A 27,636-nucleotide genomic window follows, 5' to 3' on the forward strand; every position below is an offset into this window, starting at 1 on the left:
CAAAAGAGGGATCTTCTCTCCCACCTCTGTCCGTCTGGCTCAGCCCTGACTCACAGGTCCCATGCCTCTCACCATGGGAAAAGGCTCAGGATCCAGGACATTGGCTAGGGAGGGTCTACTGCCTGGTCACACAGCAAGAACAGCTCATGCCCTGGCCCTGTCCTGCACAGGATAGGGACAAACGCAGCAACACGTAAGAAAAAGTAATGGATGTCAATGGCACAGAGTCTTCCCCTTTCCCAGGGCACACAGACCAAACTGAAACGGTTGTAGAAACCAGCGCGAAATTTATTGTTAAAATACAACCACAGAAAACTTGAATGTTATCGAGTGCCCCCAGCAGGAGTCACGGGCTGAGACACAAGTAACAGAGGTTGTTTAAAAAAAAGAAAAAGACAACGGCACACGTGACGGAAAGGAGAACCTCACCGCAGCCCGGCCGTACGCACGCACATCCCCTACGTGTACACATCAGCGTCAGCCCACGCAGAGCACGGGTCCAGCAGGCATCCCCAGGGCACTCTCGCCCTCTCTGGCCACGTGCCGCAGGGCAGCAGCCCCTGCATGGCAAGACAGTTATTTGGCAGCCAGCAGCTGTTTTCGCTGTTGCTCTAGAAGGGCTTCCAGGTGGTCAGCTCTCTTCACCGCCGCCTGGAACAGACCACAGGGAGAGCGGGGAGCGTTAGCTGTGTCCTGGGAGCAGAGCTGCATCTGCACAGGGCAGGACGGGCACCCAGGGCAGGAGGGGCCCATGCCAGCCGCAGCCCCGCTCACTTACTTCGTATTGCTTCCGAAGGCTGTTCACACTCTCTTCCTTTTTCACAACGGCTGTCTTCACCCTGAGCAGACAGACAAAAAGAGGCTGAGTCTTTTGTCCCTGATGCCCAGGCCCCAAACACTAGGCTCACCCCTTGCCACAGGGTGGAGATTTTAGCAAGGCTAAAGGCAGCCAGAGGAGCTGCAGCCCCTCACTTTTTTCTACAGCATCATCCCACCCCAAGAAATACTGCACAAAGCCAAAGAACAGCTGCTCTGCAGTTTAGAGTGCCTTTATTCTCTGGCAAGCATTACGTAGTTTGGATCAAGTTACCTATAGTAAGAAGGTGATATTAACTTGATGAGACTTAATTAACAAGACAAGTTTCTTCCCATTTGACAGATCTATGGTTCCTGCCCCATAGCTGTAACCTCTCCACAGCTCTCGGAGCACCAGGCTCTCCAGATTTCAACCTTTGCCAGGCTGTATGCAATAGTTGGAAGAAGGGAGATCCCTGTTTTCTAGGGCTCAGAGCATGAGCCTAGTCCCTGGAGCAAGTGGGAATCACTCAGCTGGCTCTGGGGAAGGCAGTGAGCTCCATTTGCTGATACAAAAGCAGCTCATTACAGCTACTACTGAACAGCCCTGTGCACAGATGCTGCACAGATGAGTCTGTACTATGCTAAAGCAGTTACTACAGCACTCGGTACCTAGGCAGAAAGAGTTCTTGCAAGAGATGTGCTTCCAGTTCAGATTCTTGGTTTCATTTGCAAAATCCCTCCCCCACAGGCAAACTCAGAGGAAAGAGAGGAAGCATTAAATCAGCTGCCTGATCTGACACACAGCCCAGTTCACAGCACCATCTCCTCAGCCATCACCAGTCAGGCCTGTGCAGCACAGCCTCACACAGTGTCAGGACCCAGCACAAAAGCACTGCACTTGCTTCTTGTGAACCAGGTCCCTGGGGTGCTGTGAAGCCAGTCTGGGGCACTAGAGCATTTCTTGGGATGCTACAATCCACCTCCTGTTTTTGAAAGCAGCTGTCACAGCTGCACTCAACCTCCATGGCCGTGCAAGCAGCCAGCCAAGCCCTGACCCAGCAGCAGGTTACTCCCTCCTCTGTTCTCTGTGGTCCTGGGGAAGGGAATCAGTTGTCTGGCCTCTTTGGAGCAGCAAGTCTGCAGAGCAAGATGCCAAGGCTGCAACTGAATGTATCATAGCATTACCCACAGCAGAGCCTTCCAGGAGCAGCGTGTGAACCTGGACTGTTCACAGTGCTCTTGCTACTCCAAGGAACAGCACATGTAGTTGCGCACCACTGTCCTCTCCTGGTAGGAGCCATCACAAAGCTCCAGCTGCACACTTGAACACCCCTATCCTCCAGGCATGCAAGGAAACAGCCCGGGGGACAGGATGACACAGAACAGGGGAACAGGCTAGAAGCCACCACGAAGGCCAGAGAATTCATGGTGGCAAAGCAGGTAGCCAGCTCAGGTGACCCTCCTCCTGGAAACAATACCCAAGGATGCAACACTGGGGACACATTCTTGTAACAGGCCTGGGCTAGCTCTGCATCCACTGCCCCAGCTGTGAGCCCAGCCTGGGGCAGCCCAGCATGAAGCTGAGCCAGGTAGCCTCACCTCCTGTGAACCTCCTCCAGCTCTTCATCCTTCTCCCGCACTATCCTGTCCAGCTCCAGGCGCTGCCGGGCTCTCATCTCTGCCATCTCTGCCTTTAGCTGCTTGTTCTCTTCCTCTGTCCCCACCAGCCTGTCAGCAAATTCCTGGCGGATCACTTCTGCCAGGCTGCTCCGCTCCTGGGCCAGCTGGTCCCTCACCTATAGCCGGGCAGAGGTAAAATCAAGATGCTGACGAGCACAGAGTGCCACAAGGGGCTCAATGCCAGTCAGGGCATAGAGCAGGGAGAGGAGCCAGATCCTTGACCTCTGCTCTCCACTCACCTTCCTTATCTCCTCCACCTCCTGCTCCTTGTACTTCACAAGGCCTTGCAGATGAAGACTCTCCCCTTCCAACTCAGCCAGTCGCCTCTTCAGTTCATTGCAACGCTCCTGCAGCTTCCGCTCAGATCTCTCCAGCTCCTGGACTTCCGCCTCGTATTTGTCTCGGATCCTCTTAATCCTAAAGTGAGGAAAGAACATGCAGTCCCACTCAGCCTAGCGCTGCAGCCACACTGGGACTGTCCCCAGCCTCCTCTGCACTGCAGAGCAGCCACAACACAGCAGCAATGGTGTGATTTGCCTCATGGGAGGTCCAGGACTCTTTACATAGTAATTACACAGTAAGAGGCTGTCCTCGGCCTGGAGAAGGGAGCAGTGCCCTGTCCAAAATGCTCTTGTTGCCATTCAGAGGGTCCCAGGTTGTTTTAACTGCACACAGACAGGCTCCCTGCTCTGCATGGCTGTCAGCACTCAGGCTCTGAACATGTGCAGGTTCCTTTCAATCTGTCCTGACCTTCCTCTCACCCTGAGTATGGGCGAGAGGAGCTGACTGCCAAGACCACCAGGCTACAAGAGGGCAGCCGCTAGGGTCCCAGGAGAAGAATTCAATGCAAGTTGCTCTGTTCCTGCAATAGACCCTTCATGTGCGTGCAAAGCAGTGTGCAAAACCACATATTGTATCTAGATAAGGCTGGCCACTGCCATATCACTTTCGGCTTTCCTGGGTTTGTGTCTCCCTCTCAGGTCCACAGTAAACAGCACTGATGAGGCACATGCTTCACTATTCCGTGGCAGAGGGAGTAAACCTTCACCCCTGCCAGCTCTTCCTTTCTGAGCCAACACTGCCCTGATCTGCACCCTGCAGTGCTCCTGCACAACACCGCACAAAGTGACCGTGTCCGTGCAGAGGTAGATGTTCGCAGAGCAGTTCGCGGGCAGGATAAATGCACAAAGGTAGTCCATGATCTCAGGCCAAAGGCAGAAAAGGCCAACACAATGAAGTACGAAGGAAACCACTGGGCAGAGGTAATCACAGATCTAGCTAGAAACCAAGGAGGGAAAGTTGCCTCCATGCAGCATGGAGCTCATCTCACTGCTTGTCACTCTGCTCCCCTACTCCTGTGCTGGGGTACTCTCAAACTCCCTGACCTCTGTCAGAGAAATGTGGAGTTTAGGGCAGTACAATCTCATCACGTGTCCAGAGCTCACTGGACAGATGCACCAAGCCCCAGGGGATGGGGGGGAAGAAAAGCACCCCTCAAGGAGTGAGGGCTTACGGGTTCAGTCCACCCACTCCCTCCCCACCTGTTCTCTGCCGCCCTCTCGCACTCCTCCTTGGCGGAGGACATGTCGGCCTCCAGGCGCTGGATTACCAACTCGATCTCTTTGTCTCTCTCCTTCCTCACCTCTTCCCTCAGCTCCCGTTCCCGGGAGAGCAGCCAGGCTTCCTGAGGACAGAGACAGAGATGGCAAATGTTGCCCCAAGTTCTCTGTGAGCCCCAAGGGTGACACCTTCAGAGAAGAGCAGCCTAGCCGTTACCTCCTTCTTCATGTAGTTTGCCTCCCAGGCCTGCTTCTCAATCTCTAGCCGGTCCTTGAGCACCTTCACTTCTGTCTACAGAGAGACAAGCAAGAGTAGCAAATACTCAGCACTCACCCAGCTCTACCAGCCACTGCACCCCCCACTTGCTGATGGGAGCAATTCTCCCTCATGCAACTCTACGGGAAGGCACCAAGGTTGCCACCAGGTTGTTTAGTGGTGCCACCACATGGTAGCACAGCCTCAGCCCCACGAGTGTAGCTCATGGCTGCAGCAATACACTCACAGTTGGACTGCCTATGCCCAAGCATGGCAAGCTTGCACACACCATCAACTAGGAGCCAGCAAGTGGACACCCCAGAGGTAAGGGGGAAAAAAGACACCTGATGCCGCCTCTCGTGCTCTTCCTTCTCCTTTGCATACTCCTCCTTCAATGCCTTGGTGACAGCAGAGCTGTTCGCCTCCAGCTGCTGCCTCAGCTCCTCCAGCTCTGCTCTCTGCCTGCCCACAGACAGATCACAGCTTGTAATGTCCATGGCTGGCCCAATATCGCTGTCCAGCCACGATTTTCTCAGGCTGCCCCACCTCAGCCCCTCTCGAGTACTACCCCTCTTCCTACGGGAACATTGTCGGAGGAAATCAGCCCCACCGTTCCAAGCCCCAGACTGTCCCAAATCCCCAGGCAGCTTGCCCAGTGGGAGCTGGCAGCCACCATGCAATACAGCCACACGGACACTGCACTAGGCCTGCTCTCAGCCCTCTTACCTGGCCGCTTGCTGGCTGAGCCGCTCCTTCTCCTCAGCCACTTCTGCGTAGAGCCGGCATCGCTGCTGCTGCAATGCCTGTTCCTCCTGCTCCAAGTGCTTCTCACATCTGTGGGGGCAGAGAAGCCTCAGGGATCTGCCTGACTTGGGGCACTTGTCCCTAGTTCTCAGGAGCATGGCAGCACTGCAGTTGTCCGTCTCCTCCCCACTCCCACCCCACCCTCCTTCCCATGGCTAACCAGGGGCCAGTCTCACTGTGGAGGACATCCGAGGCCCTGGTTCACCGGCACCTCCCACCTCAGCGCTAGCAGAAGGAAAAGGGGCCGTTTTATGTTGACGCTAACTGCTGAACATGTCACAAACCCACTGCGACGTGGGTGCTGAACACCACCCCCCAACACCACGAACTGTGCTCGCTCCTCCCCCTGTAACATACTGCTGCCGGGCCAGTTCCCTCTCCCGTTGGCTCTGTTCCTCCTTCTCACGCTCCAGCAGGTCACGCAGCTCCTCTGCCTGACGGAAATAGCGCTGGGCTGCCCGCTCATCGGATTGCAGCAGTTCTGCCTCATGCAGCATCTTCAGCTTCTTGATGTCCTGCTTGTGTTTGGCGATGAGTTTCTGGATCTCTGGCTCCAGCCCTAGGGTAGTGGGGAAGGACGATTACCATACAGCCTTGGGGCTGTCTGGATGCAAATACCAGGCATAAATCTCAAGCCAGCACAGTTATCCTTAGACCTAACTAGCTGGTGAGGACACCATGAACATGTTACCTGAGTAAAGACAAGACTGGTAAGGAAAGGACAGAGTGACCATGTGGTTTCTTGCTCTCTAGCATCTGCCTCTACCACACATAAGCATCAGAGACTGCCCACATCAAATACCTTCCAGGAGGCATCAGCATCTTATTATACCAAAGATTCCAGGGCATAGATAGGATGATACCTACACCCACCCATCTCCAGGCCACACCTGAGGGCATGTGCCTATACCTTTCACAGTGATTTCTTTGATCTTTTTGGTTTTCTCATCCATCCACTTCTCTCGCCTTATTTTCTCTGTTGCACTCATCAGTTCCTTGAGTTTCTTGATCTCCTGTTTGGAAACAAAACAGGAAACTTCAGAGACAAGGTAGGGGAAGAAAAAAAAAAGGAAAACATATTAGCCTAGGAGTTTGGCTGTTGAAAAGCAACTTGTAGGCAAGTGTGAATGACCTCAGCTGTGCACAGACCACTCAAACAGTTCTGGCCAGGCATGTTCTCCCCAGTTCAGTGAACTAGAGGTACAGTCCCCCAGTGCCAACTTCTTGCTCTTGTGTGATTGAGCTGCTGCTGCCCTGTGGAATTTGAGCATGGGAGAAAAAGGCAAGACCTTTAGATAAACACTTGCTGGAAGTGGCTGACAAATGAGAACACCTATTGGAGAGGAGATGGGAACTCCAGGCTGCTCATGCTGCTCTGACAGCAGATGGTTGCATGCAGAAGCAGTCTGTCTGTAGGCTGATCTGGAGCTGTATTCGAAGATGCTTCCTTCTCCAACTTTCCTTTCTCACCGGCTTAAGCTGTGGGTAGAAGGCTCCCAAGGAGGACAGACAAGTACACCTTTTCAGAACACTGCAATAACATCACAGACCAAATTTCTGCAGTGCCATAAGGCTCTTCAAAGACCCTAAAAGGCTGCACAGCCCAGGCACAACCACTGCTCTCACTTTTTCCTTTGACTGCATTTACCTCTCAAGCCTTCCCCCAGGCTGTGTCTGATTAATCAAGTGAAAAGGCTGGTGAAACACTTGGGCCCTGCTGCTCAGAGAGCTCTTCTCCAGGCTTCTCTTTGGAAAAAGCAGGTTGAAGCAATCAGCCACATACTTTTGTGATGGGTTTCTGTTGAGAAAGGCACTGGCCCACGGAAGGCACAGCCTGGTCAGAAATGGTTCAGTTTTGGGGAGAGGCAGATGACGACAATGTGTACAACGCTGGGGAAACTTCACAGCTTCAGAAAACAAGCAGCATGGCAGGAACATGCAATGGTAGGTTACCTGGCTGCTGGGCAGAGAGGAATGGGAAACATCAGATGGCCTTCAGCACAACCTGTGGCACTCTCTTAAGCAAAAAGGGCAGGGAAGAGCAGCAAAATCAGCAGTGGAGGACAGGGACAGCCCCAAGGCAGTGGCTGAGCCCATTACCTGGGGAGATAGGGTGAAGGTGTTCCTTCACAGAACCGACCCTCCTGTCAAGCTGGGAGCTCCCATTCCCTCCCCAGACCTAGATGAAGGGGCGTATCTCCATCTCAGTACTGCTGCCTGAGGAGCAGTGGCAGGTCAGCAAGTGAGAGCAGAGGGGCAAGGCACAGAAAGAGCAAAGAACACATTTACCTCACAAAAGGGGCCCAAAGTGCGCCAGACCTGAGGAGAAAGAAAGAAGGAGAGGAAAAGAGAAAGGGAATCACAGAATCATAGAAGGGAGAGGAGAAGGGAGAGAAAAGAGAGGCAAAACCAAACAAAGGTGTGCACATGAGAAAGCCAGGCTGCGGCAGAGACAGGAGGGAGCTGCAAATGCCTCAAGCAGAGGTGAGCAAGAGGTGCAGCCAAGCAGGGGTAGTTAACACACAGATGCACCAAGCGCCTGCCAGCACTGAGAGCAATTGCAGCTCCAGGGCAAGGGCAGAGCCAGCTCTGATCTGGGAGGGTGCTGTGTGGTCAGGGAGATGGCTCCAGCCACGAGGACAGGTCCTGCTGCAGGAGCTTCCATGGGGAAAAAACATCACTGAGTGTTCTTCCTCACCATGCAGGAGAAGCAGATGCTGCAATGAGCCGCTCAGCAGAGCCGGGAGCCTAACTCACTCCAAGTAGGGCCAGTGAAGGGGTCTCAGAGCAAGCCAGGAGAAGAAGAGATTCTCTCTGCATCACCTCCACAGCTCCCAGGCCTTTCCCACCACTGCTACCCTGTTTTGAGCAGGGAGTGAGAGATAACAGAGGCACCTCCACTACTGCACTGAGCCCTTTCTTTTGAGTGTCTTCACAGGCTGCAGCAGCAAAAACCTTTGCAGGAAGCAATATTGCACTGGCTTCCTCCTCCCAGCTGGACTCAAAACTCAGGTTTAAATAGTAAGGCAAAATAAGCCAAGTGAGTCTTCACTTTGTGTTAGGCTGCATATTGAAACATGCTCAGACTGGTGCAAACACGGTCTCCACTCCAGACAGTCCTGGACATGAAATGAGCTTCAAGTCTAAGAGTGGACAGGGACTGGGGTAGCAGAGCTAGAATGAGCTTCACATGGGAGCTGAGCCAGCTGCACTGCCTCTTTCTGCCAGGCTCAGCTCAGTGTTCAGCACAGGGTGAAATGAACTGTCTCCATCTACAGAAGAGGGAGCTCTCTACACGCTTCTGAGGGAAACCACCAGTCAGCTGCAGACTATGGAACAGTCCCCTTTGAGCAGGCAGCATATCCCAGAGAAGAAGGGCCCCAAGGCATGAATCACACTGCACAGGCTCATCGTCAAAAAAAAAAAACCAAAACAAAACAAAAAAAAAAAAAAAAACAAACCCTTTGTGTGTTTGGATACTGGCCACAGTAACAGCACAGCGAAACCCACAGAGGTCTGTTATCGTTATTTATCTGAAAGATACATCCCATGTTCCTTTAAAGCTTTGCTCCCATTTGGCTCTGCACATTCCAGCTCCAGTGAAATGGTTTGACAGTAACTCCACATAGAAGGATATGGCCAAAGGCACAAATTCTATGGCATCAGGTTTGTTCCAGCACCTGTTTTTTTCTCTAGCTTAAGTGAAATCCCCTACATTACCTCCCTGACTGGGCAGAGCTTCCTCCACAGGAGGACATGGGGAAAGGCTCTTCCCAAGCAGTGCCCTTGGCAGCTGACACTGGCTCTTGGTTAGTCCCACGCACTGGGCTCTGGGCAGCAAGCCCCTCTGGCAGAGGACAGCAGCCTCCTGGGTAGCCAGGGCAAACCTCTGCAGGTAACATAGATTTCTTGTGCAAGCAGCACAACTCGCCAGAACAACTGAGCCTCAAAGTGTGAGGGATGATATGGCTCTGGGTAGAGATCAGCAGCATGGCTTGGTCCCATATGAACCCCCGTGGGCTGCAAGACCACACAGTCCCACTCCTGCCATGGCAGTATCAGAACAGGTCTTTTCTTCCTGCACTCCCACCCTCCTCATCCCCTCACCAGCTCATGCTGCTCCTGCATCTGGGCAATCTTCTTGCTGTATTTCTGGTCTACTTGTTTCAGCTCAGTTACCACGGCCTCACACTTCTCACTCAGCATCTTCTTATCATCAATAAGCTGGGTAGGGTACAGACAAGGCATCAGACAGCCAGGCAGAGCACAGCCACCACCGCTGGCCCTTAGCTTCTGACTTCAGAAGAACTGAAGTTAGGAGGAGAGATTACCTTGTCGATGAAGGTCAGGTGCCGCTGGATAGCGGCCTCATAGTGTTCTCTCTGCAGCCTGAGCTGGTGGCCAAGCTCCTTCTCCGTCTGTTTGACATGCCGAATAGTCAGTTCCCTCTGCTGAGCCTGTTGGATGCAGGGGAGAAATAGGGCCATGAGACATTAGAGGAAGATGTTATACCAACCCAGGCATCTATACAGGAGATAACTATCAAACCAGGAAAGCACCATGGGGCCAAAGGGCCAAAACAACCAGGAACGGGAAAAGAGTGTCTGGTCCTAACACATCCTGTCCTAATGTTAGCAGGACAGACCAAACACTCAGGTGACAGAAAAGAAGAGTTCAGTCCAGGAAAGAGCATCATGCAGGCCCTGCCTGAGGGCTTCTGGAATGGTCAGGAACCTGCTAGGGGATAGATTTTGAAGATGATTTTCAAATCAGGTAGGCAGCAAGGAGAGAGCTGAGAAGTCCACACCAAACTGGGCTTCTCACAGCAAAGCAGCAAACAACTTTAGTAAATAAAAGGACCATGTAGATCTTTCCCATGCTAAGGTAACTTAGACTGCTGCACACTCAGGCAGAATATGCCCCTCTGGCTCCTCTGCATTACATCGGGGAGTACAGTAGTACTTAGCACTGCTGAGGACACAGAAGGTAAGCCCTGCTCACAAAGCTGTCTTCTTGCACTATAACAAGTTTTCCAAGAATAATCTGTCAAGGACTCTTGGCCTTCGCTCCCCAGCAAGCAAGCACATCTGGCTTACACACCAGTGCTGTCTGCAGCAGGCTGACAGCTCGCTTCTTCTCTTCTACTTCCAGCTTCAGCCTCATGATGGAGCTGGTGACTTCTGTGGCAACAGCTGATGCCTGCTCCAAGTGAGCCAGCTCCTCTTCAGAGAGGAGTCCCTGTGACACAAAAACTGGATTAAGAGGAGCTGGGGACCACTTGGAGCCAGGATGAGGAGAGAGCCCCTTCCCTGCACACAGCCTCTCCAATACAAATGGCCTCTTGCTTCAGTACTCACCTCCCGCTGCGTGGCTGAAGCAGCAGATCTGGGTCTCTCCTGCTCAGACTTCTCCATCTCATCCAGGAAGCTAATGATGCTTTGGAGTTTGGCCTCTGAGAGCAAGGCCCCATCCTCAGGGACCCCAGGGGAATGGTTCAACTTCCCAAACTTCTCCAAGTTATCAGCAGTCAGGGAATTGGAGTCCGGCTCCTGCTGAGCAGACACAGCAGTTAACAAGGAAGGCAGCCTGCACTAAAGGAGCCCCAAGGGGAAGGCTCAGAAGAAAAGATGTTAGTTAATCCCCAGCAGGCAGCACTGGAATCCTGTCTTCCCACTGTTCTCCAGTAACCACTCCGCATCCTCTGCGGTCATGCTCCCTCCCACTGCAGTCCTCATATAGTTTCACTCTTCGTCACGAAGGCCCAAACCCAACTGCACCAAACTATTCTGCTGCCTTCACTGGCACTCCTAGAGGCAGCCAAACAGCTGCATTTCTTGGCCTTCTTGCTCTCTGCAACCCAACAAGCATTGGATGGAAGCAACCCTTGGAAAAGAACTCGTTTTCACAAGGCAGCCAACTCTATCTAAGGGTGGATGTGACAAGCCTCAGTCCTCTGTTTACCCCATCTATCCAGGCATATTTGTCCTTCTTGAAGATTTTCGGCTGGGGCAGCAGCTCTGGCTCTTCCTCCAACAGCCTGAGGGTGTCCAGTAGCTCACTGAGAGTGACTTTTGACTGAGCCCTGCTGGCAGCAGTAACTGCCATCTCCAGATCCTCTCCACCTGTCTCTCTAGAGCTCATATCCTAGGGGAGAGGAAAATGCATGTTAGAGTAAAAGCTGGATAGCAGCCAGCTGGACATTTGCTGGATATCATCAGAAGTGAACCCAAGCTCCAAAGCCACACCAGCAGAACAGCTAGTGCCAGAAGCAGCAGGAGGAAAAGCCAGGCCCACCTGTAACTTGCTCTCTGTCCCATGATCCTGTGAAGGCATGGAGCCAAGGTCTGCAAGGGCACTTTCTTCTGGTTCTGCAGTGAGTGAGTGGAAATTGGCATCTGCAGGAATTAGATTGTTTTTGTATTTGTAACAACCAGCCCCCTTCAGGCAGCTCCCCTCCGGGAGCACTGCCCTTCCATCGTTCTCCTTCCCCTTCATGTCAAATACTTCTCCAAAAGCATCAGACACCTGCAGAAGGGACTCACCAGCATTATTGGCTTTGACGACACTGTTGGTTGGACTGACATTCTTTCCAGAAGCAGGTTTGGCAGGCTTTTTCTTTGCGGTCCTTCTGCTCTCCTTCATCAACGCAAGCTCTTCTTCTGCCAAGTGCTTAATATCAGAAGCCTTTTGAGCCCTTTTCTGTTGAAGCTCCTGTAGGGACAGACAAGCCATCAGCACTCTGCCCAGCACAGCACGTGTTCTGACACATACCTGCATTGCTTTGCAAGTGTTAGCAAAACAATCTACATGCTCAGGTGCTAAAGGGTTAACCAGGACAACCCTGTTCAGAGAAAGGGAAAGCAGAGAAACAACAGCTCTCCTCTGTGCTCCTGGGAGCAAACAGGAGGTGGTGACCAAAGTACTGCCAGCTCCACATGTGAGCAAGCGCTGTTCATACACCCTCGCATAGTGTCATCTGGCTTCTCCATCAAGGGCCTTTCAATACTCCATGCTGCATCAACAACTCTAGGGTCAAGCACCATGCAGTGCAGCAATGATGCAGGGCCCAAGGTGTTGTCTTAGCCAAGTTTCAGTAAGTCAGTTAAGGCACAAGTAGATGTTTGCACGACTGTTGCAGTATTTTAAGAAGTTACCACCCTCTAGCTGCTCACTGCTGTCCCCTTCTGATGAAGCATGATTCAATTTAGGGTAAAGTAAAACTGGGTTATCTTAAAATCTTTTCAGCAATGTTGTAAACCAGTGTGCAATTCTCCATGCTTTGTTACAGATCCAGCTTCTCATCTGAGCTGCAGCAGTACCAGGCCTTCCCTGCCACAAAGGGCTACAAGAACAGGTTGAAGACTGCAAAGTGCTCAGGTGCTTCCTGAAAACATGACCAACAGGCATAGAATGCAGAGCGGGGATCAGCCCTCTCTACCAGCCATCCCAGGGATGAGGGATCCCTTTCCCAAAGACAGTTCTGTTCCTGGGCTTCTCTCATTCTCAGCCTCTCTGAGGAACTGTAGTTACAGCCTCCCTTTTTTAGCATAGTGACCCTTTCCCCAAGAACTAGATCGAAATCAGCATTGTCTTCACAAGCTCTGAATGAGCTGCCAAGGCTTGGCAGGAACACAAAGGGAAACTGCTCTATGGCACCTCCTTCTCCATAGGGAACACTCCATTTCCAAGGTTTGCTTTAGTTCTGCTTCATGCAAAGCCCTAAAGATGCAGAGAAAAGGCCCTTTCACTGTCTCACAAAAACAGCCAACAGACTGGTCTCAGCCAGGCCACGATGCCCTTGCCTCATCCCTACCTGGATAGCAGCATGTCGGGCTAGGCGAGCTTTCTCCTCTCGGATCTTCCGGCGTTCCTCATCCTTTTTCTCATGCAAATCCAGGATATTTCCCTCCTCCATCTGCTGCTGCCTCTCCTTCCCAACAGAAGGGATAAAGTAATGTTATTGAGAACTCTCCAGCACCTACCACCTGCAGCAGGAAAGTCTGAAAAGACGCATCTCACCTGGAGTCACCCCATACCCAGAAGGCTTTCTATCTTCTCCTTAACCTTCCGCTACCCTCCCCAATCTTCCCATCCTTGCAAGTAAAGAGCCCCCAGAAAAGCTCCACTTTAGGGCAGCTCGTTTTCTTTAAACATTAAATGCAATTATTAGTCATCTGGGTCTGAAACCACTAAAGAGACAAGGCTTAAAAATAGAATTGCACATACAAGAGCTCCGGTACTTTTTGTTATTTGGATAAATAATTAAATACAAAGAAACATAAATAGCTGCAGATGACGTGACACTTTCTAATGAGCCAATTGTTACTGATTTGCTACAATGAGTTGAGACAGAGTATCCCTTCTTTGGCCACCAGAGTGTCCAAGACAATAAGAATTCAGCTGGTTTAGCTTTGTTACTGCCAACTGTCTGGCTGTTTGCAGCTAAAGGGAAGGGAACAAATACAATGGAGACATGCAGCACTGACCCCAGGGGCTTACAGCCTGAGCTCGCACTGAAATCAATAGTAGTGCTTCCCACCTGCATGGTCAGTCCCTCACTGCAGTGACAGCTACCTGCAATTACCAGGACCTTCTCCAGCTCTCAGTACTGTGAGTGGCTGGCCGAATACAGTGCAAAAGTCCCCTTGTCTCTAACATCTTGGGCAGATGGTCTGGTGACTAAAGGAACTAATTTTCCTCCCTCACTGAGGCAAGCCTAAGCTGTAAGCCAGGAGACAGACCTCTCGTTTGGAAGCCAACAGGCGCTCCAGAGCGGCCGTGCCCATCCTGTGCCTTTGCGAGTGGTGTCGGTACCAGCGCTGGATAGTTACAGCTGCAAGGTTCACCTGCTGAATGAACCTGTAAGGAAAGAGGAAGGTCAAGAGGGCCCAAAGGCCCTCTGCAGCCACCAGGGCCTAGCAGGACAGTCACATTCTGCTGCAGGAGGGCAGAGGGACTGCTCAGCCACAGCACTAGGACTTGTGCAGCCCCCCCCTTACACTCTGACTCAACAAGGCCTTATCCTGGGCAGATATTTGGGATAGGCAGAACTTGTTCCTTTGATGAAGGAAACTCAAAATATAGCCAAGGCATAGGCAGAGTACAGCAACACAACCCTTCAGCAGCCAATGCAGGTACACTGAGAGTTGTTCCAAAAGCTAGCACCCACAGGACAGGTACAAACCAGTATCAGCTCGCCTGCTCTCAACTCCCAAGCTCACCCCTTAATTTGGCACTGCCCTCCTGCCTCTTCCCATCAGCCACAACACACCAGCTCTGCCTCACCTCTCTGCCTCCTCTTCCGTCACCTCCTTCCTCCGGAGCAGGCTGCTGTTGTTGTTGCACGTCATGATGTTGTTGCTGGAGAAATTTTTCTGAGACTTCATGAAACTGCTGCTTTCATTCTCCTCATTTGAGGTCGCCTTGATAACATTACTAAGGCAGAAGATGAAGCTACTTGGTACCATCCTGCCCTGTTTTGTGCCACATCTGCACAGTGAACAGGACTGGCCCAACATGGACACATGGTGAAGCAGCCTCCAAATTCTGCACAAAGCAGGATCTAAGCTACTTACTTGAGGGAGCTTGGTGCCTGGTTGGAGCTTTTGGGTGCAGGGCCCTTATCAGAGGTGGAGTAGTTGTTGTGCACCATGGTGGTGACGCAGTTGCCCATTGCGCCCTTGTTGCTCCTTTTGTGGAAAGGAGACAAGGCATTAGAATTTGCTTGATCTGAAGGCAAAAGGCAGGGGAAGCCTCACAAGCAACTCACTTGCTCCCGAGAGCTTGCTCCTCTGGAGCTGCTACTTGATATACAGGCAGACAACAGACATACACAGCTTGAGCAGATGTAAAAGAACCTGCCTTTCACGCAATTTTAAACACACAGCCTTTGCTCAAGTCTCTCCTAGTCCTGAAGTTTTCAAGTCTTATTTGTTCCCTTTCCTACAGGTAGAGTGGTCTCGCTGTTCCCTCACATCAATCAATCTCCTATGCAGCTTCCAAACGTGTCCTCACCAGCCCAGCCTCACACAACTGTCATCTGTCTGGTCTGCGTTTGACCTGATATGCTGGTAGACAGAGCACCAGCACCACCTCCCTTGTCCAGGTATTTTCTCCATTTAATTCCTTCTAACACTAAGCCTACAGGGCTCCCAGTTCAGTACTGCTCCTCGTACCTGTTGTTGGCAGTGAAATTGGCTGCCAGGAGTACAGTGGCTTCTTTTTTCCTCATGCCTGCAGGTGGCTCAAGGGTGCCAGAGCTGTGGGTGCCAGATGAGCCAGGGAACACTCGTGGCTGATCATCCTGCCATGCAGTTAGCAAGCATTAAGCGTATGCAAGCACCAAACCAACTTCTTCAAACAACATCATTTCTTCCTCCACAAGCAAATATTTTCCCTCATACAAAAAAAACCCTATGTCTATTCCACATTACTGCAGCCTCAAGGCATTGCCTTGCACCACTTCCTGGCCAAAAACCCAGGGCCAGACACAAAGACCCATGGTCAAAATAGGCCAGAGCAATGACTTAACATGTTGGCTACTCATCCAGTGCCAGCTTTGACTGAAGGATGAGGAAGGACCAGTCTGGCTGTCACAGATGAATTATACCATTCCCATCTTCAGATCCAGGGGAGATCCTTTGCATGACTCACCCCAAACCAAAACCAACTGACTCCTCATGTAAGGAGAGCCAGACTTAGTCCACAGCACCTGGGGCGACCATCCTCCTTACCAAGATGTTCCATGTTGTTTTTTTCTCTGGGGAAGTTTTGCTCAGACTCGCTAGTTTCTTTCTTCTACCAGAAGGGCTGTCAAAGAAGGTCAGGAAGTCTCCTGCCTGCTCTGGGCTTTAGCCCAAATCAAAGAAAGGCAGAGAGAAGGGAAAAATACACGTTCTGGAGTTAGTATGAGATGCAGACAAACGGCAACAAGACAGCAATACCAGGATTCTCATTCTGCACACACTGCAGTGCCCCAGTAGACTGTTTCAGCAATAAGCAAGCTCTGATCTCAACAGAGCAGTCTGACAAAACACAAAGCAGTAGCCTGATAAAGCTGAGATGTATCTAGTGCCTGTCTCAAGACATAGGAAGAAAAAAAGCTGGAGAATCATTAGATAGTCATGTAATCTGTAAATTATTAGTTTTTACATAAAGCTTTATATTTCAGTATAACATGTGGAGATCAAATATATTAAAGGGATGGGCACAACGCAACAAGAGCAAACTAAAAATCATAATTCAAAGACAGCGCCCAGAAAGTCATTAGAAGCAAAGAGAACTTTCTTCACCTAATGCTTGATGTTTCCACCCCTAGCAGATCTCGAGATACATCAGAGGTCGCATGGCCTCCAGCACAGCAAGGACTATACCTGGACACTGACAACTGGTGGGGCAATTTTCTCCTCCCTACCTTGGCTATGGTTTGGAGGGTCCATTAGGGGCTGTTTTAAGTGAACAGTCCCATCCCCCAGAATTAACTCAGGTGTCCTTTATGGCAGAGGCTTCCAACCCACAGAAATACACTCTATTTCCCCTAATCACGTGACCTCCTTGCAAAAGAACAGACACTAGATTTTCCATTTTCCTCACAGAACAAGAGATATCAGACAGACAAGTGGGGTTTCAAAGTGACACACAAGGATGGCTGTAGCTGTACCTGAGCGTGCTGTTCACCCGCTGGTTAACCTGGGTGGTGCTATTGGATCTCCGGAGGTTGTTAATCGCCCGGGATCCCGCATCTTCCTGTGGAGGAGCAAGTTATATTCAGCAGTGATTTTAAAGAGAATTAGGATCAGACAGAGCTGGGATGCCTGGACTAGGCAGGCTCCCCGAGCCGAGTAAGGCATTCTAAAATAGCACTGCTGATGGTACTACCTTTCCATCCTTTTCTACAGAGCACAGAAAAGATGTTTTTGGTATTCCTATGGCTGCTAACCTCTCCTTGAGAGAGAGTGGAATTACATCCAGCTCCCTCTTGGGCTCCTGTGTTGCTGCTGAGCAAGCAGGAATGCATTCATTTGTTTTAAGTTCCCCAGCAGAGAAGGGCTGTGTTTATTACCTGTTCTGGGAATAAATGCTAAGGAAGACTGCCAAGCCAGCAGGAATTACTCAGCAGAGTGCAGAGATTCTCCACTACTGGATTTTTACAGAGCCCAATAAGAATCTGGGGCTCATTCACTCTGCTGAAAAAAACACTCAAAATTCCCATTTTGCAAGACATCAAGACTCCTCAACTCCTGCTGATCTCGGCAGGAACAAAGGGTGCTCAGTAAAGCACAGGATTGGGCTTGAAAGCACTGCAGTATCTGGCAGAAGATATCAGGAACTTTTCTTCCAAAAGAAAATCAAGAAAGGGAGGTGAAGAGCAAGGAAGAGACCAGAGATGCATGAAGCTGGCCGCTTTCACTGCTCACCCTTCTGTCTACAGAAGAGACGTAACGAGTAGGTGACAATCAAGGCTTTTACTGTGTAGCACAGAGAGAGAACACAGCACTGCAGCACCCAAATGCTGCAGCTCTAGGCAGCACGCGGACCAGCCTAACTCTCCCTTCCCTGAAGGTGTTCCAGCCGCTCTCCGATGAACGTGCAGCAGCGCCATGCACTCCACGGGGGAGCACACGGCCCACCTCAGCAGCACCTCCCTCCCCGGGCTGCACTACAAAGCTCAGCTTGCAGAATCAGTGCAACAGGGAAGCACACCCAAAGTTAAGACACTCAGCAGCGAAGAGAGTACAAGTGCATCAAGGTATGTCAGATGCCTCCTTATGCGCCTCCCCGCCCCGCCTGGAGGGAGAGATGGGAAGAAGGACTTCTCAAGACTCACCAGAGCATTCCTCTTTGGTTTGCCGTCGGTGATGACCGAGATGGAGCGTGCCATGTGCTTGGCAGGAGACGCGCTGCTTGGGCGCCGCGTGACCTGCACAGGAAGGCCTGTCAGGCTCAAGTCCACGCTGTCAGAACTGACACCTTGGAACGAGGAACTGCTACGAGTGCTCTTCATTTTCAAGCCAAAAAAAGGGGAGGCCCTGAGAATGCAAGTGGAGAAGGTGAAGTGAAAACACAAAGAAGGATGCATCCAGCTTTGTATGGTAAGAAAACAAATCACTATGCCCCAGCTTTCTCCCACAAGCCCAAACACAGAGACTTAATTCTCGCTGGCTGGCCTCCCACCCAGCCCAGGCCTCCGATTCCATGTACCTCCAAAACATGCATGGCGACCTCTGTAAAAGAGGTCCAAGATTTCTTCTCCAGTGGGCTCTGTTTCCAAGGGGGAGAAAACACCTTCCTCCATATTTGCATGTGCTTAACAATCCTGAAAACACAACCTGGAACATCTATGGCTGAACTCCCTACAACTATAGTACCTGACACCAGCAGCCATTTTTTTAATGTTTGACCTAGTTAACTCCCAGTTAGCCACACCAAATACAGCTGCCCTATTTTAGGGCCCGGGAAGCTGATGCTCATTTCATCAGACCAGCCTGTTTCCAGGCAGGTGAGTCACAAAGAGAAGAAAAGCGCCATTCCTCACATCAGCCTCTTTCACTGGCAACAGATTGTGGCTACAAGAGGATCGTGTGAGCCCAGAGCAGGTGCATCCGCTAAGACCAAAGGTTCACCTCACCCACTGCCCTGTCTTGGGCAATGATGCCGAAAAAAGCGTAAAAAAAGGTACAACTAAAAGAGAGATCTTTCTCCTAGGATCTGTTCCCAGTTTCTGGTAAGAAGCTGTTTAGAAACTTCTGACAAACCCATCAGTAAGCAACGTGTGAAGGCCATACCCTCTCCAAGAACGTAGGTAGAGGTTCAGCTCGCAGACTGCCCTTCCCCACTCAGGAGGCAGCAATTTCTTAGTTTTGCCCTTGCTTTCTCTCCCATCACAGCGTTCAGACCCACAAGCCATTGCTGGCTCTATCTCCACCTCTCCAGTTCCCAGGCAATTGCATAATGACTCTACAACACTGCTTTATTTCTTTAAATAGTAATAACCTATCCAAACAGGACCTAAAACAAGAAAGACATTCTCCCCTCTCCTCTGACAATTTGATTTCACCCTACACACGCCGCTAAGCTGTGCAAAAGACACTGGCAATGCCTCTGGCTCCTAAAACCAGTGCAAACAAAAGGCTCTCTATGGAAACCACCAAGCTTACACCAAGAACACAGGCCTAACCTCAGCTAGCGCTTGGCTTGGGACCAGGCAGATTGCAGCGACAGCCTTCTCCTTCTGCAGCCTACGGGTGCAAAAGCCAAGGCGTGCGTCCAAACAACAACGCACCGCCCAGTATTTCAGCATCCGAACACCGCTGAACAGAGCTGACAAAACAAGACGGGAGCTTTTTACTGCTAAGATAAGGAGCAGTAAAGTCTTAAAAGTTTCCTCTGCTGAGCTGAGCCATCACTTTGCTGCCTACAAAGAAAACACAGCGCTCTTATCTCCTCGTCCTTACTCCATCGCTGCCGGACTGCCGTTGAGGCACCCGTGAAAAGCAGGCCCCAGCGCTGCAGCCCAGCCGACCGCCCCAGCACGCGGGTCACGGCTGCTCGGACGCGAGCCAGCGCCGTGGGGCAGGCTCAGCTCCGAACACCCCCTCCCGGACCCGTCCCAGCCGCTCCAGCTCCGCGGGGAAGGGGCCAAGGTGCCAGCACCCCCCGTCCCAGGCAGGGACGCTCGCAGCCAGGGCACGGGGCTGGGGCGGGGGGAGACGGGGCTGGCGAGGGGGCCCCGAAGGGGGCGAGGCGCGGGGAGCCCTTACCTACCTGGACCTCCTGTGGCCGCGGCGCTACAGGCCCCGGGGAAGGGGCTGGGGACACTGGGGGACGCACAGGCGCGTGCCCCCCCCCCACCACGTCGTGCCCCTCCTCGGCTCCGTGCGCACAGAGGGGCCCGGACCCCCGTGAGGGAAGGGGCCCCCCCCGGTACACAGCACCCAACGGGACCGGGGGGGGGACCCTCCTTGCACACCCCAAGGGGGGGGGGGGCCCTCGGGGTCACCCCCACCTTGGGGGGGGGTCACCGCTTTATTCACCCCTGGGGGCTCCTCTCACAGCCCCTGGGGGGGGGGAGGTGAAAGCACCCCGTTATACCGCCCAGGCCCCCCTCTCCAGCCGCCCCCCGGGGGAAAAAACCTTCCGCACAGCCCGGGGCGGGGGGGGACCCCCCGTTATACCGCCCGGGGCCCCCTCCGCAGCCCCCCCCCCGGGGGAGACCCCCCGCCACAGCCCCTGGGGGGGGGGGAGACACCCCGTTACCCCCCTCCCCCCTCGCACAGCCCCTCTCCCGCAGCCCCCGGGACGGGCCCCCCAAAAGGACGAGCCCCCCCGCCCCCTCCCCGGCCCACACCGGCGCGGCGCGGCCCTCGGAGGGCGCCGGGCGCCCGCGCAGCGCAGCGCAGCGCAGGCCGCCAGCCCCGCGCGGCACCGCCCCGCGCGCAACCTACCCCGCAGCCGCGCCCGCCCCCTGCGTCCCATTGGCCGACCCGCGGGGCGACCGCTCTCCCGTTGGCCGCGGAGGCTGCCAGCCAGGCCTCGGGGGCGGGGCGACAGCGGGGTTGGTTGAGCTGCAAAATGGGGCGGGAGGAGACGGGAGCCGCGGGGCGGGGCCAGGCGGGGGCGGGGCCAGGCGGGGCAGGGTCACCCGTGGGGTGGGCTAAGGGCGGGCAGGGCCACCCGTGGGGGCGGGGGGGGGGGCAGAGCCGGTGGCAGGGGCACCCGTGGGGCAGGTAGGCAGAGTTATGGGACAAGTATACCCGTGGGGCAGGGGATAGCTGTGGGGCAGGCAGAGCCGGGGGGCACGAGGTACCCGTGGGGCAGGGGTACCTGTGGGGCAGGCAGAGCCGGGGGGGGCACGAGGTACCCGTGGGGCAGGCAGAGCCATGGGGCAGGGGTACCTGTGGGCCAGGCAGAGCCGGGGGGGCACGAGGTACCCGTGGGGCAGGCAGAGCCAGGGGGCAGGGGTACCCGTGGGGCAGGGGTACCTGTGGGCCAGGCAGAGCCGGGGGGGCACGAGGTACCCGTGGGGCAGGCAGAGCCGGGGGGCAGGGGTACCTGTGGGCCAGGCAGAGCCGGGGGGGCACGAGGTACCCGTGGGGCAGGCAGAGCTGGGGGGCAGGCGTACCTGTGGGGCAGGCAGAGCCGGGGGGGGCACGAGGTACCCGTGGGGCAGGCAGAGCTGGGGGGCAGGTGTACCTGTGGGGCAGGCAGAGCCATGGGGCAGGGGTACCTGTGGGCCAGGCAGAGCCGGGGGGCAGGGGTACCCGTGGGGCAGGCGTACCTGTGGGGCAGGCAGAGCCGGGGGGGCACGAGGTACCCGTGGGGCAGGCAGAGCCGGGGGGCAGGGGTACCCGTGGGGCAGGGCGCCGCGAGCCCCCCTCCGCGCGCGAGGCCAGGAGGCGGCAGGCGTCGGTGGGCCCAGCAGCGCGGTTTATTCACAAAGTCCCAGTGGCGAGGCCCTTCCCGCCCGGCCCCGGCCCCGGCCCCGGCCCCGCGGGCACGGAAAGGCAACGGGAGCAAGAAGCCGCCGCCGGGGCGCGAGGCGGCAACACTGCGAGGGAAGAGGGGCGAAGCCGCCCTGGCCGGGGGGTTTTCCCCAAACTGACCCAAGTTTGGGGGAACTTGGGACCCAGGCCAGGCTGCCCCCCTCCCCGGGCAGCAAATCCGCAGCGCCAGTGCCTGTGCCCTGCACCCGTGGCTCCCAGGAAACCGAGGCGGTTTGGCAAAAGCCCGGGCGGCAGCTAAGCCACGGTGCCGAGCCGGGCGGGATCCACCTCGGTCTCCGCAGGACGGCGCAGGGACATCGTAACCCCCCTAAAGCTCGGCTGCCAGGGGCAGTTGCGCACCCTGCACCTCCTTGGCAGCCCCGAAGCTGCCATCCCAGCTCCTTTTCCCTCTTCTCCCCCCGGGGGCTGTTATTGCAGGGCTGCTCAAGGCTTTTTTTTTCCCAGTGTGTGATGAGGAAAGCAGGGGGCAAGTGGAGACCCCTTCCCTGCTGAAGGCTGTAGGTCAGCAGCTGGCCACCCCAAAGGGCAGCATGCAGAAACACCTGGGGGGCTCCTGGAAGGGCTGTGCAGCCTGGCGGGGCCATGCCCATAAGGGAGACCCGGTGGGACCTGAAGCAGGAGGGAGGGTGAGAGCCCCCAGCAGCCCGTGTCCAGCAGCCCCCCGACGAGCGTGATAGCAGCTACACGTTGAGAAAGGAGAAGGCAGACGGTTCCCTGCTGCACTCCGCAGCTGTCTGACTCGAAGCACCAGCGTCCCCGGCATGGGACAGTGTCCGCCACTCTGCGGGGGGAGAGTCCTGGGAGAGCACCGTGCCAGGACGGGCCACCAGCTCCATGCCGGCAAAGAGGGACAGGCTCTGGGAGGGCGCAGCACCACCTGCCCTACACCCTGGGCTCCCTCCCAGTCTGCTCGCTGCTTCTGGCTTGCGGGGACAAGCTGGCGCTGCGATGCCGGACTGATGGCAGCTCTCTGCTTCCACCTTCCGCTCCGCGACGCGGGCCGGCGCGGCCACGGGCAGCGGGGCTACGCTCACAGGCTTGAGGATGCCCTCGCCGGTCAGGGGCGGGATGTCCGTCAGCAAGTCCTGGGTGCACAGGGCCGAGCCCACAGCAAGGGCGGCGGGATCTGTGTCCGGTCGCGAGCTCTTTGGCGAAGGTTGGCCTCTGCACAGAGCCTCGAACTGCCTCAGGATCTGGGAGGAGAAGAGGCAGAAGCTGGGAGTCAGCGCAGGATCGGGAACAGGGCCCTGCACTACCACCTTTTCCCAGACAGTGGGTCCTGGGCAGCCCACTCCAAAGGAGAGGGGCCGTCCTGGGGGTCCCTGGGGCCCACCCCAGCCTGCCTCCGCTGCAGCCAGCTGGCAGCACAGCACCCACTGCACCCTCCCAGGGAGGGTGGCAAGGTCAGCCTTGTCCAAGAACAGCATCCAGCCTGGGGAGGGAACTTTACAGCTCCTCTGCTCCCTGAAGGAAGGGGGCAGCTAATTCCTGCCCGTCTGGGACATGCACAGCAGAACCATCCCCAAGAGGTGGCAGTGAAGGGGTGACTCAAATGACACGCAGTCCCTCAGGATCCCCCGCATGGGGAATAGGGCACAGAGATGTCCCAGGAGTCACCTTCGTCGCTCTGTTGGCCACAGGTCCGGGGCTGCCTTGGCTGAGCTGCTGCAGGGGCTGTCGAGTCATTGCAAAGATCTGATCCAGAGACAGCAGGTCGGAGCACACGAGGGACGAGATGGCGCACATGGACCGCTGCCGGGAGGCGAGAGCTGGCTGGGCCCGGGCACGCGGCCAGAAACGCCCCGTACCCTGGCTTGAGGGAGCTTCTCCCACCCATCCATCCACCCACCCTGAGCAAGAGCTCCAGCATCCATCCAGCCACCCCACGCCTGCAACCCTTCACGAGCCCTCGAGCTGAGGCTCACAGCTGCCCCGTGGGCACAGCCCCAGCGCACCCGGGGCCAGCTCAGCCCCTGCAGGCACTCACCATGCGGACGCTCTCACTAGGGTCCTCCAAGGCCCGGCTGAGCAGCTCCAGCACCACCTCACAGTTCAGCAGCCCACACCTGGCACAAGAGCAGAGGTTACCACCAGGGCCTCGGCATTGCCGGCCACGCTCAGCACCCTGAGCCCCCTGGAGCCAGCGTGGGGCAAGCAACCCTCTGCCCAGGAGCATTTCAGCCCCAGAGCTCAGGGCCAAGGCAGCCAGGAGAGCAAGAAGAGATCACGCTGACCCAATGCCAACAGAGCGCTGCCTGCCTGGCCCCAGGGCACCAGCCCCACAGCACCTGTTTTCCCAGTGGGAGAGGTGTCGGGAACTTACTCCTTGACGAAGTGCTGTGTCTCCTCCCTGGTCAGGAAGACCCTGGCACCTCGGGTCAGCGCCGTCACCAGGCTCACCTCCCGCACACAGTCACCCAGGCTGTCAGCGTCCACCCTGCACCAGGAAAAGGTCCCAACGTCTTGGTGAGGGCAGGGGCCAGCCCTGCTCCCTCCTGGGGCCTGCCCCAGCATTGGCTCTGGGAGGACACAGGGGCCTGGAGCTCCACACTCCAGCTCTCCCCAAGCTCAGACCCCCAAATCCTGTGGGCTCAGCTGCTGCCTGCCTGCCTTGCAGAAGGTCCCTGTCAAGGTGGCTTCCCTGTCCCAACCGCCTCTCCTGCCCAGCTAAAGGCTGCCCTGCCCGAGAGGCAGAACACCCCAGGAGGAACACGACTTGGCAGCTTCAGAGGACTCCAGATTAACAGAATTGAAACAGAGGGGGCAACACCCCCCTCAAGAGGGGACATGTGAAGATGAGGTAACCGTCCCAGAAGGACCTGGGGGAACGGGAGCTCGCCATGCCCTCCGTTCTCACCTCTCAGCCACGTTCGCCACCTCCCGACTGGCCCCGGAGTGGCTGTCGCTGCCCGACTTGCTGTAGGAGTCGGAGGTGCGGCTCAGCTCGCCGTTCTCCTGCGAGGAGTCCTGGGAGCTGTGCCCGCTGTCCGTCTCTTCCCAGCCGCCTCCGGCCAGCCCCGGCTGGTGACTCACTGCGAGGAAAAGAGCAGTGAAGCCAGGAGCTAAGGCCTCGCAGCTCCTGCCTGCTCCAGCAGTCAGGACGAGACCACGATGGCTACATCCCCGCTCTGGCGGGCGGCCCTGCTTCACACCAGAGCTAGCTGCGCATCAGTGCCACGCCAGGCATTTCCAGGAGTCTCTGAACCGTGCTAGTTGCTCAGGAAAGGAACTGTTTGGCCCCGTTACCACCACACAGGGCCCCAGAGCAGCTGAGGGACAGCATCTTGCTGCCAACCACAGCCAACCTCCACTGTGCCCTGTCCAGGAGTTGGTTCCCTTCCAAGTTCCATCACTGATGCGCTGAGCCCGGGATGAGCCCCCCCCAGCCCCAGCCCCTTGGTGAGATCCTTGCCAGTCTTCCCTGCAATCGATGGCCATCCAGGCCACACGGAAGGGCAACGTACCTCGGACACTGTGCGCTGCCGCGGCTGCTGGCAGCTTTGCAGCCTCTGCCGCGCTTCTCTGGGGAGGGGGTGCCGACACAGGCTGGTAGGCATCTTCGTGGAGCTCCCTGCGATGAAGCCGGGGCCCCTCCTGGGAGGGAAGCACAGCGTTGGCCACTGCTTCGGCCGCTCGCTGGATGGTGCTGAGCAGGGCTTCACCTGTGGAGGCTGGGCAAAGGCCAGAGCATGAGGCGCTTCCCAGGGGAGCCCATCCCAGGCTCTAAGCCCAGGCACCCACCGTCATTCAGGATGCCGCAAGGGAGCCAAGGGGAGAGGCTGACAGAGAGGAGCAGCCCTGGCAGCCAGACTCCTGGCTCAGACAGGCCACAAGAGACGGACTGGCTGGACAAGGGGGCAAGGAGCGGCCAGATCCACCCCCCGCAGGGCGGCCCACCCCCAGCACGGATTTGGGTGGAGGGAACTCAGGGCAATGGGGACTACCAGCACCTGAAAGAGGAGGTCCCATCGCTGCCTCCTCTCCACAGGGCAGCTCTCCAGCTGCCTGGAGCACACGGGCAGCTCCCAGGGGAGCTCCTTGGATAAACCATCAGCCCGAGCTGGCCTCCCATGTCCCATCACCACTCCCAGCAGGGAAGGGCCCTGCTGAGCCTTCCACCACCAACCACACAACTGTGCTTTCAGCCCCAGGCAGCCTGAAATAGGAGAGGACCTTGGGCTTGGCAGACACACGAGCACAGCTGACCCAGCACAGCACCTGGCACACGGCGCGAGCGGACAGCACCAAGGCAGGGCTGCAGCTGGAGCTTACCAGAGCTGCTTTTCTCACTGCTGAAGCCGAATCCTTGCAAGGAGCTGCAGGGGCTCGATTTGGAGCCCATCCCTAGGGGAGGCACAAAGCACGCTCAGAGAGCACAGGCTTTGAGGGTTCCCCCATTGCTGTTTCTCCCCCTCACAAACACCCAGCTCCATCAAGGGGGACCAGCTCAGCACCACCAGCACAGCCTGTGGGGGAGATGGGGCTGCGAGGGGCTAGCCCATACCTGCAGGAGCCATAGGGCGGGCAGGCAGTGCAGTGGGCTGCGGGAGCAGAGCATCCGAAAAGAGAACGCTGGCCAGGTCCTGCAGGGAGAGAGAGAGGAGCAGGGTGGAGGGAGCCGCAGCAGCACCAGCCATCGTGGCCTAGCCTGAGCCGGGGAGCAGGGACGCAGAGCTGCCCCGACACTCCAGGCCCCCGTTAATGCCCTGGGCATGGAGCACGCACTCACCTGCGCAGCTGCCCGGACCTTCTGGTTCAAGCTGTTGCCGTGGAGGGGGTCCAGGGGCCCAGTGAACACTGCAAGGCACAGGTCAGGAGTGCTGGGGGACGTTCAGCTCCCAGCCACAGGGCAGGTTTGGGCAGGGACACAAGAACTCAGACATCCTGTGCCAGACTCCACAGCTTCTGGAGCAGCCCCATGCACAGGAGTTTCTCCAGATTCCCAACTCGGCCAGGCTGCAGTTTCCAGTGCTGTGCAGGGCCACCCCATTCCTCCTGCCTGCCGCCCTTCTGCTCCTCGCCCCATTACCTGCTGCCTCCCGGATGAAGGCGGCGTTCCTTCTCAGCTGCAGGACGAACTGGGGGGAGCCCTGAGTGCACGTGTGCAGCAGGATCTTCAGCACCTGCAGACACAGTTGCAGGGGAAGAAGGCCAAGCCGCAGCTGCGCACCAGCCCCACAGTGATGCCCACGCTCCGGGCCATCGCCTGGCGGTGCCCGCCCAGCCCCAGGGCTCCTTTGTGGCCAGGGCAGCCCTGCGGCGGGCGGGCGGGCGAGCCAGGCGGCAGCCAGCCCGTACTCGCTCCTCTCCTACCTTCAGCTTGACGTGGCAGGAGTCGCTCTGCAGCCGGTTGAGCAGATACTCCAGGAGACACTGGCTGCTGCCGGGGGACTCGCGGGAGATCTCTGGAGTGCGGCGTTAGGGAACCTGCTTCTACTGCTACGGGGCTGCCCCCAGGAGCACGGAGGGTGGCGGGGGCCTCCCCCCCCCCCGCCCCAGCGCCGCGCCCCGCCGCCCCCCGCGCCCGCCCCGGGCCCCGGGCCCCGGGCCCCAGCGGCAGGATACGGGCGATCTCCTCGAGCAGGTAGCCGGGGCAGGGCGCGTCCTCGTCCGCGGTGCCCCTGAGCAGCGCGGGCAGCTGCAAGAGGAACAGCGTGAGCCGCACCGGCCCGGGGAAGCCCAGCGCGGAAGCCCCGTGCAGTGACGACATACTGCCCTCCCGACGTCACAGCCGCCCCCCCAGTGACATCACAACGCCCAGCTGTGACGTCAGAGCAGACGGGCGGGGAGGGAATCGCACCCTCATTGGGGATCCCGGCTTTAGCGCCGGGCCAAGGCGGGCGGCGAGGGCTGACCGCGCCGTGGGGGACCGCGCCGGAGGCATCGCGGCTGGCGGCGGCTGGCGGCGGCTGCCCTCACCCCGCCCGCCCGCCCGGCCCGGCCCGGCCCGGCCCGGCCCGTACCCGGCTCAGGAAACTCAGCCGGTCCCGCAGCGGCGCCGCCATGATGCTCCCGGTACCTGTCCCTGCCCGGCCTG

The 27,636-nt window shown here is 56.4% G+C and overlaps 2 protein-coding genes across 7 annotated transcripts; both read right to left on the reverse strand.

The window, feature by feature from the left end:
- Positions 1-267: 267 nt before the first annotated feature.
- Positions 268-20,341, reverse strand: CEP131 (centrosomal protein 131). Of its 5 annotated transcripts, none has more exons than XM_062591450.1 (26): positions 19,861-20,338; positions 17,924-18,125; positions 16,757-16,842; positions 15,831-15,945; positions 15,273-15,400; positions 14,673-14,786; positions 14,383-14,532; positions 13,839-13,956; positions 12,911-13,027; positions 11,640-11,808; positions 11,392-11,465; positions 11,059-11,241; positions 10,455-10,646; positions 10,198-10,335; positions 9,429-9,554; positions 9,205-9,321; positions 6,008-6,110; positions 5,455-5,656; positions 5,020-5,127; positions 4,638-4,755; positions 4,255-4,329; positions 4,020-4,162; positions 2,718-2,895; positions 2,398-2,594; positions 779-839; positions 268-651 (listed from the first exon to the last, which is right to left on the reverse strand). In XM_062591450.1, exons 2-26 carry the CDS (start codon positions 18,098-18,100, stop codon positions 577-579), a joined length of 3,264 nt encoding a protein of 1,087 aa, XP_062447434.1. In that variant the 5' UTR covers positions 18,101-18,125; positions 19,861-20,338; the 3' UTR covers positions 268-576. The 5 variants fall into 5 exon arrangements, with proteins under 5 accessions (XP_062447434.1, XP_062447432.1, XP_062447433.1 ...); XM_062591448.1 differs by having other exon boundaries at positions 11,392-11,492; XM_062591449.1 differs by lacking the exon at positions 19,861-20,338 and adding an exon at positions 19,274-19,753 and having other exon boundaries at positions 11,392-11,492.
- Positions 20,342-21,457: 1,116 nt separating this feature from the next.
- On the reverse strand, positions 21,458-27,629 carry TEPSIN (TEPSIN adaptor related protein complex 4 accessory protein). 2 transcript variants are annotated; one of them, XM_062591583.1, is made up of 13 exons: positions 27,563-27,629; positions 27,165-27,237; positions 26,913-27,004; positions 26,629-26,722; positions 26,329-26,396; positions 26,104-26,182; positions 25,872-25,943; positions 25,064-25,270; positions 24,457-24,631; positions 23,923-24,036; positions 23,587-23,665; positions 23,217-23,351; positions 21,458-22,792 (listed from the first exon to the last, which is right to left on the reverse strand). In XM_062591583.1, exons 1-13 carry the CDS (start codon positions 27,602-27,604, stop codon positions 22,280-22,282), a joined length of 1,743 nt encoding a protein of 580 aa, XP_062447567.1. In that variant the 5' UTR covers positions 27,605-27,629; the 3' UTR covers positions 21,458-22,279. The 2 variants fall into 2 exon arrangements, with proteins under 2 accessions (XP_062447567.1, XP_062447568.1); XM_062591584.1 differs by lacking the exon at positions 25,872-25,943.
- Between the last annotated feature and the right edge of the window lie 7 nt (positions 27,630-27,636).

This window comes from Rhea pennata, chromosome 19 (genome assembly GCF_028389875.1).
Source record: "Rhea pennata isolate bPtePen1 chromosome 19, bPtePen1.pri, whole genome shotgun sequence".
Lineage (NCBI taxonomy): Eukaryota > Metazoa > Chordata > Aves > Rheiformes > Rheidae > Rhea > Rhea pennata.

Coding starts and splice junctions, on each gene's coding strand:
- CEP131 (XM_062591448.1), bottom strand. CDS start 18,100: ATGAAGAGCACTCGTAGCAGTTCCTCGTTCCAAGGTGTCAGTTCTGAC. Junction 10,336..10,454: donor CTTCAGCCACGCAGCGGGAG/GTGAGTACTGAA, acceptor TTTGTGTCACAG/GGACTCCTCTCTGAAGAGGA. Junction 652..778: donor GCCTTCGGAAGCAATACGAA/GTAAGTGAGCGG, acceptor GGTCTGTTCCAG/GCGGCGGTGAAGAGAGCTGA.
- TEPSIN (XM_062591583.1), bottom strand. CDS start 27,604: ATGGCGGCGCCGCTGCGGGACCGGCTGAGTTTCCTGAGCCGG. Junction 27,238..27,562: donor GGCTGAGTTTCCTGAGCCGG/GTACGGGCCGGG, acceptor TTCCTCTTGCAG/CTGCCCGCGCTGCTCAGGGG. Junction 25,944..26,103: donor CCGCCCTATGGCTCCTGCAG/GTATGGGCTAGC, acceptor TGCCTCCCCTAG/GGATGGGCTCCAAATCGAGC.